This window comes from Phascolarctos cinereus, unplaced genomic scaffold (genome assembly GCF_003287225.1).
Source record: "Phascolarctos cinereus isolate Bilbo 61053 unplaced genomic scaffold, phaCin_HiC Scaffold_726;HRSCAF=1367, whole genome shotgun sequence".
Lineage (NCBI taxonomy): Eukaryota > Metazoa > Chordata > Mammalia > Diprotodontia > Phascolarctidae > Phascolarctos > Phascolarctos cinereus.
In genome coordinates, this window is record NW_027556098.1 from 329981533 (window position 1) to 329999306 (window position 17774).

A 17774-nucleotide genomic window follows, 5' to 3' on the forward strand; every position below is an offset into this window, starting at 1 on the left:
CCTAGGTCCAACACCCTCTCCCTAATGCCCCACAACCTCTCAGTAAAAGACAGCAGTGAAGAAATCATTGACCTTTTGTAGCTCAAAATGGGAAGGTTAGTTTTCTGACAATGGTTCATTCACCATAGAAAAAGATTAATTTAAAAACCCTTTATTATTTCTCTTCAAAGAATCAAAGTATCTGTGTCAATTATCTGTTACTGGGCCAAAATCTGTGGAGAAGTACCTAAGGCCAACTAGATCTGTCCAAAGAACCTATTGAGAAAACCCAAAGAAAACCCTGAGCCCGAAAATGCTGCCTACATACTCCTAGAATGGATCCTTTATAGATATGTCCCATTCCTAATTTTAAGGATTTACATGTAAAAATGACAGGCTCTTCTCTTACTTTAAATCTTCTGCCACCACAAACCACCCTACTGATATCACCAGCATGTAGCTTTTCATAGAAAGAATGCTGAATTTGGTGTAAGAGCAGCTGTGTTCAGCTTCTTATTCTTGCTACTTCCTATCTGCAGGTCACAGAATTTCTCTGGGCCTTAGCTCCTCTCCTATAAAATGAAGACAATCTCTAAAAGCCATTTTAGCTTTAAATTTATAATCCCATGACATCAGTTTAAAATAGTCAAAGGGACCTGGGTTGCATTTCGTGGCAATGACTCAAAATATGCTCAAATTGAGCCCTAGTTCTTAATAATGTATTCAAACAATGTATAATAAGGGACAAACTGACAGATTTTTAATGGCTATTTTACCAGATATTATTATTATACTATAGAGTATCTTCTAACAGTAGGGACACAGAAGTATAACTAGCAGATAAAAAAATTGGGAGAGATGCAAGGCTGGACTAGCTGGTCTCTAGGGTCCTTTCTTGGCTCTGATCTCCTCTGATGTAAGGCAGCATCACTTAGATGAATGGCCCATTTATTGTTATACTGGAATGGTACCTACTTCAGTGAAATTCCATTTTTACAGAAATTTCATGGGAACTTTGCTGACTTCCACATGAGCTTAGGCTCCATGAAATCAGAAAATGCCTTTGCGGATGTCCTGAGAACTCATATTTATCTATCATGTGACCTAAAATAAATTTCTGAACCAGGCCTATTTCCATTTCTTTCATGCTTTTTTTTTAAAGGCAGCACAAAACTAATGGATTTAGGAATAAGTAAATGAACTAAGTCCAGAGTGTTAGGCTTAGGAGTCAAAAAGCCCTGGGTTCAAGTATCGGTTCTTCTCCTTCCCAACTATGTTATCTTTGGGCAAACTTCCCTGAGACCTGAGTTTAGGACAAGTGGGATAATACTTTGTACTACCTACCTATCTCACAAGGCTGATGCCAAATTCAAATGAGCTAATATAGGTAAAGTGCTTGTGTGACCTAAAGTGTCATGTAAATACCTGCTTGTATTATTTGTTCAGAATTTAAATACTGCAATTATATCCTAGTCAACTGATTTTTAACAGGGCACAAAAGGTTGGATCTTGCGGAGAAATATACAGCTACTGGCTTAAATATAGTAACGGAGTGGCTATTGGGTATATAGCATGTGTTGGGAGCAGTTTGTGAGCCAGGGCCTGGATCTTCTTTCCTGGGGACCTATCTGTACCTGGCCTGTAGCGGAACCTTCCAAGTTCATATTGGCATGATCAGCCACAGCCAGACACATTGTACCCTGACATAGTGATGTCATTTTAGCTCTCTTTGAGCATGAAGGATAAACAAACATTCTACTTTCATTTACAGAGAAGTACAGGAACCTAGGCTCACACATGACTCTAGATTCTGCTTTCTCCAAGTGTTCAGCCAATTGGGTAATTGGGAAGAGGAGGAGATGCCTATTATTTCGCTTTCCAGGCCAATTTTGGGGCAAGAGCCAAAAAGAGGAAATAAAATGCCTTACCGCAGACACTTCAAAACACAATTGGAAAAGCCAAACGTCTGCAGGCAGAAGGCTGCGTTTCTCCCGACAGAACCCCAACAAGGGCTCAGGGCCTGGGTTTCCTTCCCTCTTTTTTCTGTTCTAGTCTTTTGTCATGTCATGAGCTGAAGCAGAGGAAACATAGAACCTTCAACTCAGGCTTGGAAGAAAAATCGAATAGGCCAACCTTTGATTTCAGGCTGTAGGCCACAGGTGACAGCCCATCAACAGAGGCTCAAATGAATAGCCAGCATCTGCACTGAGATGTCAAGTCCATATCCAGGAACATTTAATAGCAGCCTAGTGTATGCAGAACACTATGCTATGTGCTGAGGGAGAGTGAAAGTTTCCATAAGACGACGGTCTTATCTGGTCTTAATTTCATGATTAGTTTATTGAGCCATGCAGTAATTAGGGTAGGTGTATGTCGAGGGGGAATCAAAAGATTTGTGTCTAAGTCTTGGCTCTGCCATTTACAAGATGCTGGGCAAGTCTTATTTGCTTTTCCGAGCTTTCTTCTCCTCATCTGTCTTTAGCGTGAGGGCAATACTACTTTCCCCACACTGCCTATCTCATAGGGCGGTTGTAGAGAAAGCACTTTGAAAAGTGCTGAAAGTCCAAAAAAAAAGTGAACTACCATTTATAGTTCTTAGTGACTACTTGCTAGTTGATTGAGGAACGCTAGCCCCTGGAAGACATCAGACACAGCATTTGTTTGTTCTCATGAGATGTGGCCTTAGAGCTGGAAGGGACCTCAAAGGTTCAACTCCTTATTTTATAGATGAGAAGCCTGGGGCCCAGAGAGGTTAATCCACGTAGCCACAGGCAGTAAGTGGAAAAGATGAGATTCAGACCCAGGTCTCCTAACTTTCTGCCTATCACTGTATTAGCACTTCCGACATCAGCTACCTCAATTCAAATTTAACATCTCTGTTGATTCCAAAGTGCTCAAGGCCAAATGGAACTGCCAGCTAGAATTATACACAATGTACAGATGCCTGTATATGGCTGTAAACATAAATCCATATACACAAACACATAGGAATTCATAGGAATTGGAAATATCTAATTCTTGTTAAAGGCACATGCAAAAAGGGTCAATTTGAGCATTCTATAGTCTGATGCTAAAAGTACAAGAAACCTGCAGCTGATGGCTGTACCAAGTGGCAAGAATACTGGGTTTCCATCTTGGCTCTGCCAGTCACTAGCTATGTAACTGCGGGATGAGCATTTCACCTCAGTTTTCTCATATGTAAATGAAGGAGGTTGGACTCTGTGACCTCTAAGTTATCTTCCATTGTTCTAACATTCTGTTTTTAAGGGATCTTCCATCTAGATCAGGAGTTCTTAACTCGGGCTCCATGGTGTATGGATATATTTCAGTGAGGCCTATGAATTTGGTCTTTAAAAATATTTTGATAACTATTTCAATTATATTATATTATTTATTTATATTATATTATATTATATTATATTATATTATATTATATTATATTATATTATATTATATTATATAACTTAAGTAATTATGCAATATTTTATATCATATAATTATATATTTTATATAGTATACAAATTATGTAATATTTTATATTATATAACATATAATTATATAACAATTATATTATATAACTGTTTTCCTTTGCAATCCTATGGATTTTATTTTATGCACTTAAAAACATTACCATAAGAGGGCATCAGACCACCAAAGGGGTCCGTGATACAAAACAGGTTAAGAAGCTATTCTAGAACAGTCTATATTCTAATATTTTACACCCTAAGGTTCCTTCCAGCTCTAACATTCCGTGTACCATGTAAGAGCCATGTGGCCCTAAATGGACTCTGTTTAACTGTAAGCAAGTCACGCAGGCCATTCTACCCAACAGGACCCAGTGAGTATCAGATATACTCCTGAAAAGCAAACAAGATTCAACATTAATGCATTTTTTTCCATTTATAAGCCTCAAGATGAATTGAGTTAATGTCCTCCAGAGAGTACTTTCATGCTTACAGTTCAGACCCTGACAATGAAATAGTTTGGTGAGCTGCAGGTATTTAGTAACAGACACACAGCATTATTAATGGAGTTAGTTTTTTTTTTTTTTAACAGAGCTAGACACTTAATATGGTGCCAAGGTTCTGCTCTTTGAGGTGCTTGCTGTTAGGGTCCAGCTACTCACTTCCTGGTATGTATTCATTGGTATCTTGCTGCTGATCTGTTTTCTGATCTGCTCAGAAGAGCAACATTGAGAATAACATTTTAACAAAATGATTAAAAATGCATGAAAAGAGAAAGTTACAATATCTCTAATCAAGACTGAGGACTCTATCAGAATCAGAACTCACGCTCTTTTCCTCAGGGTAATTCCTCATGGAACATTTTAGATAATTTCTGACCCTGGAGAAATATGTAAAATTACCAACTTGTAAAAAGGTCTTCAGTACCAATAAAAACATGTCCACCATGTAGAAATGGGCATGAGTAGCCACTTGCTTTAAGGTAAAGGAGAGCAGCATGATTCAGCAGAAAGGCTATCTGATCAGGATCCAGGAGATACCTGGATTCAAGTCCCAACCCTTCCACTAAGAAAGTTTTGTGACGCTGAGGAAATCACACAAACTTTCTGAAACTCAATGTCCTCCTCATCTGTAAAACGGGGATATGGCTACTGCTTGTTTTAAGGATAAAATAACAATCAAATATTTTAAAAAAGATATCACTAGAGCTAAATGTCAGAGATGGAAAATATTCTCATTACTGTAGGGTCAGACATCAGATGCTTTCTTCTCTCTCTCTTTTTTTTGGGGGGGGAGGTATCAGAGAACACTGAATAGATTGCCTACTAAGGTTTGGAAGGGTAGGCTATCATCTGCATCACTAGTGGGAATACCTGTACCAATGGAATCATGGATATTTTGAAGTTTGATAGTACTGGGCTTTTAAAAATGAATCCTCTTGCTTTGATGTAACAAGGCTTACAAAGCATACACTTCTAAGACTTAACACTGTAGCAAGCAACAACAATAGCAATAACAACAATACAACTACAACAACAAAGAACTCTCTGTGTGAATATAAGTAACATGTTTGTAAATTCTAAAGCCACATTTCCAAACCTTAAAAAAGATTTAAGATTCATTTCAGGTCTGTCTTCTTCCCTGCCCCTGATGAGGCAATGTTATTCAAACAGATTTCAAGCTGCACCAAATTATATCCAGCACCTCTTTCTAGGTCTACAATTTATATCACATTTAGACTAGTCAACCTTCTGGACATTTCAAGCACAGTATTTTAACTTGGGGTCCATGGACCCCCAAAGGGTCTGTAGATATGTTTCAGAGGGTCCATGGCGAAAAATACACCTTTACTTAAGCTAACCTCTAATTAAAATTTAGCATTTCCTTCAATTATGCATTTAAAAGCATTATTTTGACAAAGGGTCTAGAGGCTTTACTAGCCCGCCAAAGGAATCAGTGACACAAAAAGTGTGAGAACCTCCATTTTAAAGCAAGTCTTTTCATTTTCGAGAGGTTCTTAGCTTTCAGTAACCTGGGTTTCCCTGCTGTGCTAGGGCAGGATCTCCTTCTGGTCGAGAAGGTGACTGGAATAAAACTGCAGATCCCATTCTGCATTCCTCACAATAGCCTCATAAAGGAGGTGGAGCCAGTCTCATTAGCCCCATTGTACAGATGAGAAAACAAGGCCCTGCTCCTCTTCCGTCACACTGTTCCTCACACAGCCCCAACACAGCAGTAGCCAAATGTATGAATAATTCACCCACAGAACCAGTCCCACCCACACAACTCCTCACTGGTTCCAGGGGCTTTTTCTTCTTAACACTTCATCAAGAAAGAATCAAGACAAGCATCTTGAAATGCAATTTCCTTTTTTTTTTTTTAAAGCCCCCAGCCTTGTCCCTGGAGGCTTTCATTCTTAAGAGTTTCTCACTGACCTGAAGCAATGGACATCAGAAGCATTGGAATAAGACCAGTCATACATAAAGCAAAAAGAGCCAAGACCCTATGTTCCTTAGGCATCTCTGATCACCCGATGGCAAGCTCTTACTTATACCTGCCAAGAGTGAGTGTCACTATGGCTGCTGTCAGAGGGACCCCAGAGCCTAAGACAGGCATGCATAAACAGATAAGATATTTACCATCTTCAGCACTACGCACTAAGTCTTCTGGCAGAAAATCTACTTTGCCTTGATCTGTGCAGGAGAAAGTAACACGAGGTTAATGACATGCATCTCAGGGAGGCGGGCGTTTCGTCGGCTGCCCCCCAAGGAGTTAGCAGAAATTACTCAGGATGGAGCGACGGGGGTGGGGGTTGGGTGAAGGCAGGCTATAGGACCAGACAAGATGTCTTCCCCCCAATACTTTCCCTCTGGATTAGCCACTCGAGCCCGGTGCCACGGCAGGAGCTCCCATTTCAGAGCTGATGCAGTTTACATCACTACAATGCTGTAAGAATGACTCCCAAGGGTCAGTGGGTTAATGCAGAGCAAGCGACGGGCCGGCAGCAGCAGAAAGCACAGGGCTGGAACACTCTCCGTTGAAATGAACAAAGAAGAGGAGAAAATGCTGGTCATGATAACACCTTCCCAAACCCACGGCCCGTGACAAATATTTGTGTGTACGCATCATCCTTTCCACAAGCCTTGGGAAGGCAAGCTAAGGGACCTTGCTTGGGGACCAGCTGCTGAGTGGAATTTTGGCAGGCTGCAGCGAGAGCAGGGCATCAGCATTTGAAATGCAGTGTGCAGGGATACCAGTTTGAATATGATTTTGGTTTAACCCTAAACATCCCTGGACACTTTAAAAATGGAAATGGCCACCATATAAAAGACAGTTTTACTAAACAACAATCCTTGACTCTGTGCTGTGCTCCTCAGTGCCAACAATAAAAGGCAGAAGGGGGAAACAATCAACCTGCTGACAATGAGAATTGTTCCCAAAAGAAACGATTTGCCTTGGGGAGCAGGGAGCTCCCAGTCACAGGCATTGTTCCAGCAGAGACCACCTGTTGGAAAGCTTCTAGACTAGATTCCTGCATTGGGTGAGACAACCTCTTAACACCCTAAGATTCTTTAGGTGGCTGATGTTGAAATCTGAGTCAGGCAGATGACTTTCAGAGATCTGTGCTGCTCCAGATGGAGGCAGCTGTTTGGGGGGGAAGATGCTGCTTTTGGTTTTAATGCTGATTTTACTGACTGAGAAGCAGTCTGGAAAGAGTCTGGAAGAGACTGGTTATTTGACAACTAGATGAATTCAACATGGTTTGGCAATGGAGTGACCCTTTGTTGGTAGCTCATGCTGAATATAAACTCTTATATTCAAGAAAAAGTGGCAGCCAGGCTTCTCAAGTTTGTCTAAGGGATATACGAGTACCCCTGTACATTACTATGCTCAAGAAGATATGTGCCGGCTGACAGGCTAGTCAAAGGAGCATGTGCTCATGGCAATATAGCCACTGGGGAGCAGCACGGTTAACCAGTCTTTGAATGACCAAGCCTTATGTTCAAATAGAAGACAAAAGATAAACTTGTTGGAGTAGGGGTGGAGGGAGAGGAAAGAGAATAAAGACAACTTAGAAATAAGTCTCTGAAGCCAGGAACTAGTTCTCCATCTCCATATTATGCAGCAATTGCATGGCACCTAACACAAAGGCCATGCACCACATCCTCACTCCACAGCTACATGGCACCACAGCAGGGCAGTATGAGTGGGAAAAACTCAAGATGGGGAATCAAGAGGCCAGAGTTGGAATCAAGATTCTGCCACTTTCTTTCTGGATGTATTACCTTGAGTCACTTAAATCACAGATTCTCTGAGACTTGGTTTTCTCATGGTAAAATATGAAAAACCATACTGCTCTGGTGAGCATACTGTAGTGGAAAGAGAGCTGGCCTCGGAGTCATGAAGACCTGGGTTCAAGTCCTGCCTCTGACACATACTGCCCTGAGCTAGTCACTAGCCCCTCAGTGCATCAAGACAACTTTCTCAGACTATAAGGTACAAGGAAGGTGCTCATCTGCAGAGTTCTTCACCTTGCTGAAATCACAGCTCTAGAAAAAATATACAGATGTGGGTATATGTTATACTTCCCCAACCTGCCTCACGAGGATGTTGAAAGGGAACTCCTTTGTAAATAGGTTGACGGTGGTTGAATAAGTACTCAAACTAGGATGTTTGAAAAGACATTCACAGGGATATGGCTTTCAAATCTCAGTTCTGCTGCTTTTTATCTATGTGACCTTGGACAAGTCACTTTCCTTATCTGAGCCTCAGTTTCTTTGGAAAGGGAGGGGGTTAGACTAGACAAGAGACCTCTCTTTCAGGTCTAAATCCCAGGGTCCTAAAATACCATTCCAGAAAACGAAGATTCTAGAAGCCCCTCCCCATGCTGTTATTTCATAAGCAAAGCTGCAGCTGCCCTTGGGTGAGCTTCATGAAAAGTCATTTTGTTAGTCGCTGCCTAAACCCAAGTTAGGGGCTGGTGTGTGGAACTCCGTGCAGCTGGGCCAAAGCCTAGCACTTAGGCATGTGGAAGCTCAGATGAGGCATGAGCAGCAGGCCAAGCTTGATCCTCACTTGATGTGTCTGATGGAATGTCCTCTAGGCTTTGGGAAGGCATTTTCCTAGCAGCATTCCTTTTCAAAGCCTTCAAAACAGGATTTGACTCTTCTGAACCTGTCATGAGACAAAAATTGTGAAATGCTGCCCATACCTTCCCTCACCACCACTGTCTTAGGTATCAAGGACTGGTATGTTACCTTGTGAAAAGTATCAAGCCCTTTTTGCCTATAATCGTGCTAAAGAATTCCAAGTTCCCATAACAAAGAAATTTTACCTCTACAAAGCATGTACTATGATTTCTGGGGCTTTCCTTTCTTTCTTTTCTTTTAAGTTATAGGTAGGTCCCAATTACTACAAATGATGAAGCTCCCTGAAGTGGTTCAAATTCACACTGCATATTTCCACTGAGATGAAACCAATGACCATATTTTACATAGTTATAATTTTGAATGTGTAGACTTCAGGGGATTCACTCTTTGTACTAATCAGGATTTAGCTATATACTGTGCTGGTTAAGAAATACTTAGAAAGGCAATAACAGACAAAAATAAAATAATTAGGATGACCACTCATCAGTACAGACCTTTTTTGGGTGTCCAGGTTTTGGATAGTGTCACATTCAAAACCTACCATTTCATATGCCAATACCGAGGCAATATATTGAATTTTTTTTAAAAAAATGAACTTCAACTCTTCTCAAGGACAGGATTCACATCTTTACCATGAGTGTATATTCTGTGAGAATGGATGTTTCTGTTAGATCATGCCTAGCTTGTGGAGGTACTGCCTCCACATCGTTGGTACTTTCAACACAAAAAAAGGCTCTTTTCCTCTTTCAGAATTAAGACTCTCTCATTGTAGGTTATTTTCAGAATCACAGACTTTCCAAGTTCAAAGGGACCTCTGAAGCTGTGTGGTCAATCTATTGTGTAAAAAGGATTCCCTCTACAACAAAATGGTCCAACTAACAGTCATCTAGACCATGTTTAAAGGCCACAAGGGGATGGGGAACTCAGAAACTCTCATGGCAGCCCCTTCCACTTTGGGATGGCTCAAACTGGATGGCTCCTTAAATCAAGTCTCCATCTGATTTTTTTTTTTCAGTTTCAATCCATGACTTCTAGTTCTACCACACTTGAAAAGGATTAGATTTGTTCTGCTTAGCCCAAGAGGGCGGAACTAGAAACGTTTGATGGAATCATCCTACTTTTCCACACTACGTGTACACTATGCCCATTCCTATATAAGTTTATGTTCCAACAAAACTAGCCAACTGGCCAAAATGGAAGCTAATTAGAGTGCTAGGTTTGGAGTCAAGAATGTATAAGTTAGGGGCAGCCAGGTGGCACAGTGGATAGAGCTCTGGCCTTGGAGTCAGGAGGACCCAAGTTCAAATCCAGCCACAGACATATAACACTCACTAGCTATGTGACCCTGGGCAAGTCACTTAACCCCAATTGCCTCACAAAAAAAAAAAGAATATGTAAGTTAAAAACCAGCCTCCAACACGTACTAGCTGTGTGATCCTGGGCAAGTCATTTTACCTGTCTGCCTCAGTTTCCTCATCTGCAAAATGGGGATAATAATAGCATCGACCTTCCAGAGTTATGAGATAACATTTGTAAATTGCTTCGCAGAGTTCCTGGCACACAGTAAGTGCTTAATACATGTGTATTCCCTTCTTTTCCTTCCTTCTTTACTATCTGCTATTCCTTGCATAGCACACTCATATTCCACTTCTCTGCCTTTATAGCCACACCTACAATGCTCTCTCTCTCTCTCCCTTTGCCTCTTGGAGCCCACAACTCCCACAATGGCTCAGTCTAAGCATCCCCTTTCCGGATACTTATACTGGTTAGGCCAAAGCTCTCCACTGGACTCCACCCACACCTGCCGCAGCATTTATTTTATGTTATTTCCTGCATTTACTTAAATGTGAACATGTAGATTCCCTCCACTAGAGTGTAAGCTCTCTGAGGCCAGGGATCATCTTCACTCTTGTATTTGTATCTCTAGCACCTGACATGCAGCTGGTACTTAATAGATTTTTGGTGACTAATGAAAGCTTCACAGAGGTAGGTTTCAAATCAATGTAAGGAAAAACTTCCTACCAATCAGGGATACCCAAAAGTGAAAATGGGCTGCCTGAGAAGACAGCTGAGTTCCCTCTCATAAGAAGTCTTTACACTGGATGACCGCCTGTCAGGGAGAGTTCAGAAAGATTGTTGGACCAGATGGCTTCTGAGGCCCCTTCCAAGTCTGTAATAATGTGAATCATTTGGCATGAATGGGTGTAATCCCCAATTGGCTGCTGAAAGATGAGCCTCATAATTGTTGGTCAGATTAACCCAGAACTCACAATTTTGCCACACAGAGTGAAGTCATTCTATTTCTACCAAGAATGAGAAGGGCAATGGAAAATTCTTGAAATTCTAGCCATCCACTGAGGGGAAAATGTTGATTATGGGAAGTTATGGTACCATTAGGCTGGGCTCCAGAGCACCCTCCATTACCCATGATTCATGCTAATCACTTCCTTTCTCACTAACCATTTGCTTCTGATGACTCTGCCAAAATGAGATACTGATCAAGCTAGGAATAAGGATATCTACACGTTGTATGACAAAACTGTGAAAACAGAGTAGCTTCCCACATCTATGGAACCACAGGTGGCAATGATTTCAGATGTTTGTTGGCTGAACCAGGGTTAGACTCAAAGATTTAGACAGGGCTTAGAGTTTTGTTATTACGATTTCCCTTTTCCCATTCCCCAAAAGATGAAACAGGACAGGCAAATGAACCAGTCCAAGGAGAACCAGTGCACACTCTGGGCAATGGAGATTATTAGATTTCCTCAGCTACAAGGTGAAAATTATTTCCCAAGTTTCAAACCATCTCAAGAGGAATCATTTTAGGGCTTCCTCTTAGATGAAGTATTGGAGGAAAAAGCAATTCTATGGCTCTTGCTCCCTGGTATTTCACCAACATTATGATGAAACTATTCCTGAAACCCAAATATGGGGCCCATTTGTGCCACAGAGGCTTCCATGGCAGCCCCACTTAAAGAAACTCCATCAAGTGAGTCATTTTCTCATAAGCAAACCAAAAAACTACTCATTATTCCCCATTAGGAGAATGTTTTAGCAAGTCTAACTACCTCCAATATCATTTGTTTTTTTAAGGGACGCAAAACCAACAAAAATTCAAATACGATGCATTTTTATGGGGGAATACATAATGAAATATTAACATAGAGGATGGTTAACAATGTAATCACCTTATGTATTTGTCTACAGGTGCCCAAACTAACATACAGAATGTGTCTGTGAGACACATTGGGCTTTTTTTCCCACTAAAGCTTCCCCAGCTTCTTCAGCTTCTACTATGGAGCTGACTTTGGATTCCTGGAGGCTTTGACAGCACAGCCTAAGCCCTGTCAGGTCCTCTCCAAGATGCAAGAGTTCCAAGTATGAAGCTGGCAATGGCCTATGTGTCCACTGCCCAAGGAGAGGCCTAGGTCAGAAAGGCTCGTCACAAAAAGCCTGACCACCACTTTGGTGACTTTTGAAGGAGTCATGAAGGGGCTATAGCAATCCATGAAGACTTGTCTCCTCAGAGTATAGGGGTGCTGTAATATGGGTCAGTGGAGGAGGATTCTACATGGAAGGGATAATGAATCTTTTTGGTAAATAGTTAATACATAAATGCACATAGATATAGATAGACAGATGAACAGTCAGATATGGGGGTGTGCTGGTAAATGGTTAACAACTGGCCTTAAGAAAAAATATGCATGCACGACACATTTTTCAGTTTAATCTGCAATACTTGACATCTCCATTTCTCTTAAGTCTTACAAAACAATAAATTTCTTAAGTCCTACAAAACAATAAACCCAGCTCTGACTTGTAACATTTGCAAATTTTTGAGATGTAAATTGTTCACACTTCAAATTTAACAATGACTCTCCTGAGCTGGCTCCAGCACACCCCTAAAACAGGTAGACAGACAGATAGATATAGAAACAGACAGATACACAGGTGGAGATGGATGGATAGATAGATAGAAAGTGAGAGATGGAGAAAGAGAGAGAGAGGTAGAGAGAGATAGGGATGTATGTATAGATAGGAAGATAGAGATGGAGAAACAAACAGATGGAGGCAAATTATATATATATATATATATATATATATATATTATATATTATATATATATTTTAGTTTGTATATATGTGTGTATATATGTATGTGTATGCATACACACACACACACATATACACACACACATATATATATATATACATATGGACAGGCAGGCAGGCAGACAGCTAGCTAGGTGGTACAGTGGATAGAGGCCTGGAGTCAGAAAGACCCAAGTTCAAATCTGGCCTCAGATACTTCCTAGCTGTGTGACCCTGGGCAAGTCACTTAACCCTCTTTGCCTCAGTTTCCTCATCTGTAAAATGAGCTGGAGAAGGAAATGGCAAACCACTTCAGTATCTCTGCCAAGAAAACTCCAAACAGGGTAACAAAGAGTTGTACATGACTGAAAACGACTGAACTGAGAGACAGATAGAAAGACATGTATTTCTTTTCAAAGCCCCAGTCATCATGATATTGAGGATCATATATTTAAACTTGGAAGGGCCCTTAGAAATCATCTAGTCCAATCCCTTCATTTACAGAAGAGGAAACTGAGACCCTGAGAAGCTGATTACCTTGTTCAAGGCCACACAGGTAGTAAGTGGCAAAGCCATGAATGGATCCAAGGTCCTGTGACTGTATCCCATGGTTTTTGCCCCATACCCCACCCCCCAAGAGAGGGGGAGAGGTAATTGGGGTTAAGTGACTTGCCCAGCATGACACAGCTAGTAAGTGTCTGAGGCCCAATTTGAACTCAGGTCCTCCTGACTCCAGGCCTACTGGTCTACCCACTGCACCGCCGAGCAATTCCTTCCATGTTCTTTCTACTAGACTTTGCTGCCTTCTACAAATGAGGCAATAAGTCTGGACCCCACAAGAGGACTCATCTTATTTAATCGTTACCCCCCTCACAGGATAGTCATTCATGACTCCTATAAACAAACAAAGGAAGGGTTATATGTTAGAGAAAGCCAAGTAAATCTTATTTTTAAGTGATATCATAATTAACAATCCTCTATATTTGGGGGAATGATAAGATGGTATCCAGAAGTGATTTTATCACTGCTGGAGTGAAAATTCCCTCCTACTACTGATAGAGATCAACAATTTATCTAAAACTTAGAGTCTGGGGGAGTAGCCTGGGGCACTAAGAGGTAAGATGACTTCCTAGTCTGTGCCAGAGGCAAGGCTTAAATCCAAGTCTTCCTTGACCCCAAAGCCAGCCTTTACACAGTTAACTTCACATAACAGTAGCCATATTTCTCTTTAAAAGAAAAATTAGAGATTTTTAAAAACTCAAAATGCTCACGGGAAGAACTTCTCCAGCTGTCTGTATTAGAGCTGACGTATTCATCTGAAAAATCCGAACCAGAGGAGCTTCCTCTTTCTTCTCCTCTTTTGTATGGTGTTTCTGGAAGCAGTTCAACCTTGCTTATTTTAGAAAATGTCTTTTCTCTTGAAAGTGGCTCACTGGGGAACCTGCATGTGGCCCAATGCTGTTTTTCAGATGGGTCTTCATTGGTGACCAGAAAAACCTGTTCTCCTGTGGCCCCACATGCAGAATCACCAGGCTCTCCATCAAAGACATTCTCTTTAAGTTCATTCTTTGCTGGCACAGTGCCTGGGTTACACATTCTACTTTCAGAATCCTGCGGCCCTCCTTCACCATTGGCCTCTGCTTTGTCTTCAATGAATTTCCAGCCTTTTGGTTTCAAAACTTTACTCTTAACCTTCACCTTAGCATCTCCTGGGTTCCATGAATACAAATGAGGCGTTTTTCTAGACAGCTTTCCTTGCTCTGATGGTGAGGACTCGATACTCAGAGTTCCCTTTTCTTCTGTCACAGGGGCTTCCTTAAGGATTTTCTCGAAACCTAAGTCAAATGCACTTTCAACTACTGAAGGAGCCAAAGACTTTTCTATCGTTTCCCTGATTTTCTCAAGGAAATCTGGGCTTTGAATTTCCTGGTCAGCAGTCTGACCGGGAAAGGCTGACCCACCTATCAACTTAGCCTCAGATGTCTTCATTTTATCATTTCCCAGTTTCAAGGGAGGGCTTTCTGAGGCTTCTCTAAGGAGTTTTTCTAAGCCAATATCAAATTCTCTAAGTGTGGCTTTAGGCTGAATGATGGTTTTTGTCAGAGTTTCTGATATTTCCTGGGGTGATTCTTTGGAATGCTGGTAACTAGTAGAGCCAGGCAGGCTAAGAGATTGGTCCAGGTGAGGTGGATCACAACAATGTACAGGAAATATACCCAATGCTTCTTCTCTAGGCTCTTCTAGGCCCATGTCAAGAGGCTGGGAACTCTTTTCCTCTGGAACCACTGGCTCTCCAGCCAACCAAACTGGAGAGTTTATCTGATTCTGTGTTCCTGTCCCACCTTCGGGGATCCCTGGTTGCTGCTCTCCAAGAACTGTCCTTCTGTCTCTGGTGGAATTCAACACATCTTCTTGGGCTTCCTTGTGAAGATTCTCCAATGCAGTGTTCAAATCATCCAACTCCATTTTAGGGAGAACTGTTTTTTCCATAGTCTCTGAAATTTCCCTTTGCAGAGGCTTTCCCTTGTTACAAAGGGCAGCATAAGCAGAGTGGAAAGAAGACATCTCTTGGGGAGAGTTGGCTGCCTCCCCAAAAGAGTCCTTAAGGTGAGCAGTCTGATATAATGAATGGGAAGGGGCAGGAGCTTTCTGTGGTAGTCCTTTCTGACTTATTTTACAATCACTGCTTTTTATTTTGAGGGGGGCCACAGTATTATCCGAGGCATCTCCCACATCTTTAAGAAGTATCCCCCCTTCCCTTTCATGAAACAAATAGTTATAACTTCGCTCCATCACTTTTTCAAAAAACCTTGTCTGCTTTGACAAAGAACTAGTCCCAGTGGAAATAGTTGCTGACCTGACTTGACTAGAAGAGTATGGAAGCTCAGATGCTTCCTTGAGTGATTTTTCTGGCCTGGGAACAAATGGTTTACATGTAGCTTCTGGTGAGTATAGGGTGCTGGCTGTGCTTGTCTTTGGGACCTGTTTTATAGACTCAGATCTTTTCTCAAAATCAGCCAAATCTGTCTCCTGGAGACAGACTCTATTTTTAGGAAGATTCGGCTCATGCCCATTTTCTGGAGTATCTTTGTCACCCACTGGCTGAAATGACAGTGATGGAGCTCCCTCAAGTAGTTTCTTTAAACTTCTATTAAAGGTGTCTTGGTATTCTTTAGGCAAAACACTTGTTTTCATGACTGATTCCTTCACTTCTTCCCTCAAGAAATGCCCTTCTTCCCTGAACATCGGAGGGACCAACCAGTCGAGGTGCTCATCCACATTTTCTTTTGATGGCACATTCTTTGGCAGTTGAGTGGACTTTGCTGGTGATTTCAGTGGAAATGTGGATTCATCGGAAAGTGTCCGAGGAGTCAGCTTTGAATCCTGCTCCCTTATTTCCTCCCCATATGATGCTTTGTCTTGTTTTAGAAGGCCCTGTCCTGCTGAGGCACTTTTTTCTTTTGTTAGCTCAGTTTCATCCAACTCCTTCTCTTTCTGACTATCTAAAGACAGTGATTTTTTACTACCTGGATGAGTGCTGTTGTTTGTACTAAGTGAATTAGTTCCCATGTCCCAAAAGTTTCTCAAATTCTGAAACTGTGAAAGATTGTTAATCTGCTTTGGGAAGTTTTCATTCATCCTCTCCTCCAAGGTCCAAACCTTAAAGTTAGGGTTTGGTTGGGCTATGGAAGATCTGTCATTTTCCAAATGGGAGTAGGCTTCATTCCTTTCATGAGAATCATGTTTTGATGTTGAAAAAGTCATGCCCCTTTTGGATTGCAAATTATCTGTCATAGGAAGTTTGACAGATTCACTTTGAAATGAAGGTATTTTACCTGGTTGGTCCACTGAGGGATACCCTCTGGATGTTCCCATAATATGGGGATTGAACCCTTCAGAGTTAACTGAGGAATAAAAGCCAGGGCCATAAGATATCTGACCATTCTTAATTAGGTCCACCCTTTTGGCAATGACTTGGCTAAACTCATTCTGGTCTTCAGTCAAATTTTTCACAGACAAATCCACTGACTTCACAGGCCAACTTACTGTAGCAGGCACTTGTACCTGGTTTCTTGCTGAATTGGGCACCCTATCAGTCAGTTTAGCTTTAACTGTCTTCCCTCCTCCTTCCCAGAAGGATATCCGATCACTTACTCTTTTATATTCCTCCCTTTGAACTTGACTCCCAGGTAGATGACTGGCTTCTTGTTGCTGCAAATCCTCTGGCTTCTTGCAAGGAGCAGATAGCCTGCCATGACTGGGGAAATTAGATTCTTTTTCTCTAAATTCCTCATCAGCAGTAAGAGTTGGTGACCTGATATTCTCTCCCTCTGATGGAAATGACAGACAATCAGCTTTTTTCACTCTTCTACCTTTGGCTTCCATGTTATGCTTTAACTGGGGTTCTCCACTATTCTCAGAAGAGTCAATAGCCATCTTTGAGTTTCCTCTGTTTTTTCCATTAACAAAAAACTTGAGTTTTTCTTTGTATGAGGAATCCTCTACTTTGGATGACGCTTGGCACTCAGCATCTAATTCTTTGGAAAAGTTAAAGGGATAGTCAGTGTTTAGGAAATGTGTTTCTATTTCCTCATTTGGATTTTTTGTGTCTTGAATAGGAATAATACTTTTACTTCCTTGATTTTGATTTCTGAATGGTGATGATAGTTGTCCTTTCTCTTTGCCAGCTTGTGTAGGTAAAACACCGCCATCTGATTTCTTGAATTCTATGCCACTGTTCTCATCATTTTCAAAAGATAATAGGTCTCCCTTCACCCAGAATGAATAACTAGTTTCTACAGCCTTCATTTCACATTGCATGAAAACTGGAGACTTTAAGCCATCTTGCTGGAGGACAGCATTTTCCATATCCATGGTGTTATTATTCTGCCATTCTGATCCTGACTTTCCTTTAGACTGCATCCCTTTAGGATGTGGAAGGGATGGTATTTCAGCATCAGGATTAGAACTTCTGCTAAACCAGTCTAGGACTTTAGAGATGGATTTGTCAGTCACTTTCATTATCTCAGTGGCTTTTTGATCATACTGAGAACAGGTCTTAGCGTTTAGAGCCTTGAAATCTATATGCT

The 17774-nt window shown here is 41.3% G+C and overlaps 1 protein-coding gene across 9 annotated transcripts in view; it reads right to left on the bottom strand.

The window, feature by feature from the left end:
- SYTL2 (synaptotagmin like 2) overlaps positions 1-17774 on the bottom strand; it is a 136368-nt gene that overhangs the window by 28154 nt on the left and 90440 nt on the right. For 5 of the 9 annotated variants that reach the window (XM_020993723.2, XM_078156961.1, XM_020993725.2 and 2 more), the window contains 3 exons: positions 8520-8618; positions 6083-6136; positions 4106-4153 (listed from right to left, as the gene is read on the bottom strand). In XM_020993723.2, the coding sequence (XP_020849382.1) occupies positions 4106-4153; positions 6083-6136; positions 8520-8618 (201 nt within the window). Of the gene's footprint in view, positions 1-4105; positions 4154-6082; positions 6137-8519; positions 8619-13955; positions 17770-17774 lie in introns of those variants that run through there. The other 4 variants (XM_020993720.2, XM_020993717.2, XM_020993718.2 and 1 more) reach the window with 4 other exon arrangements.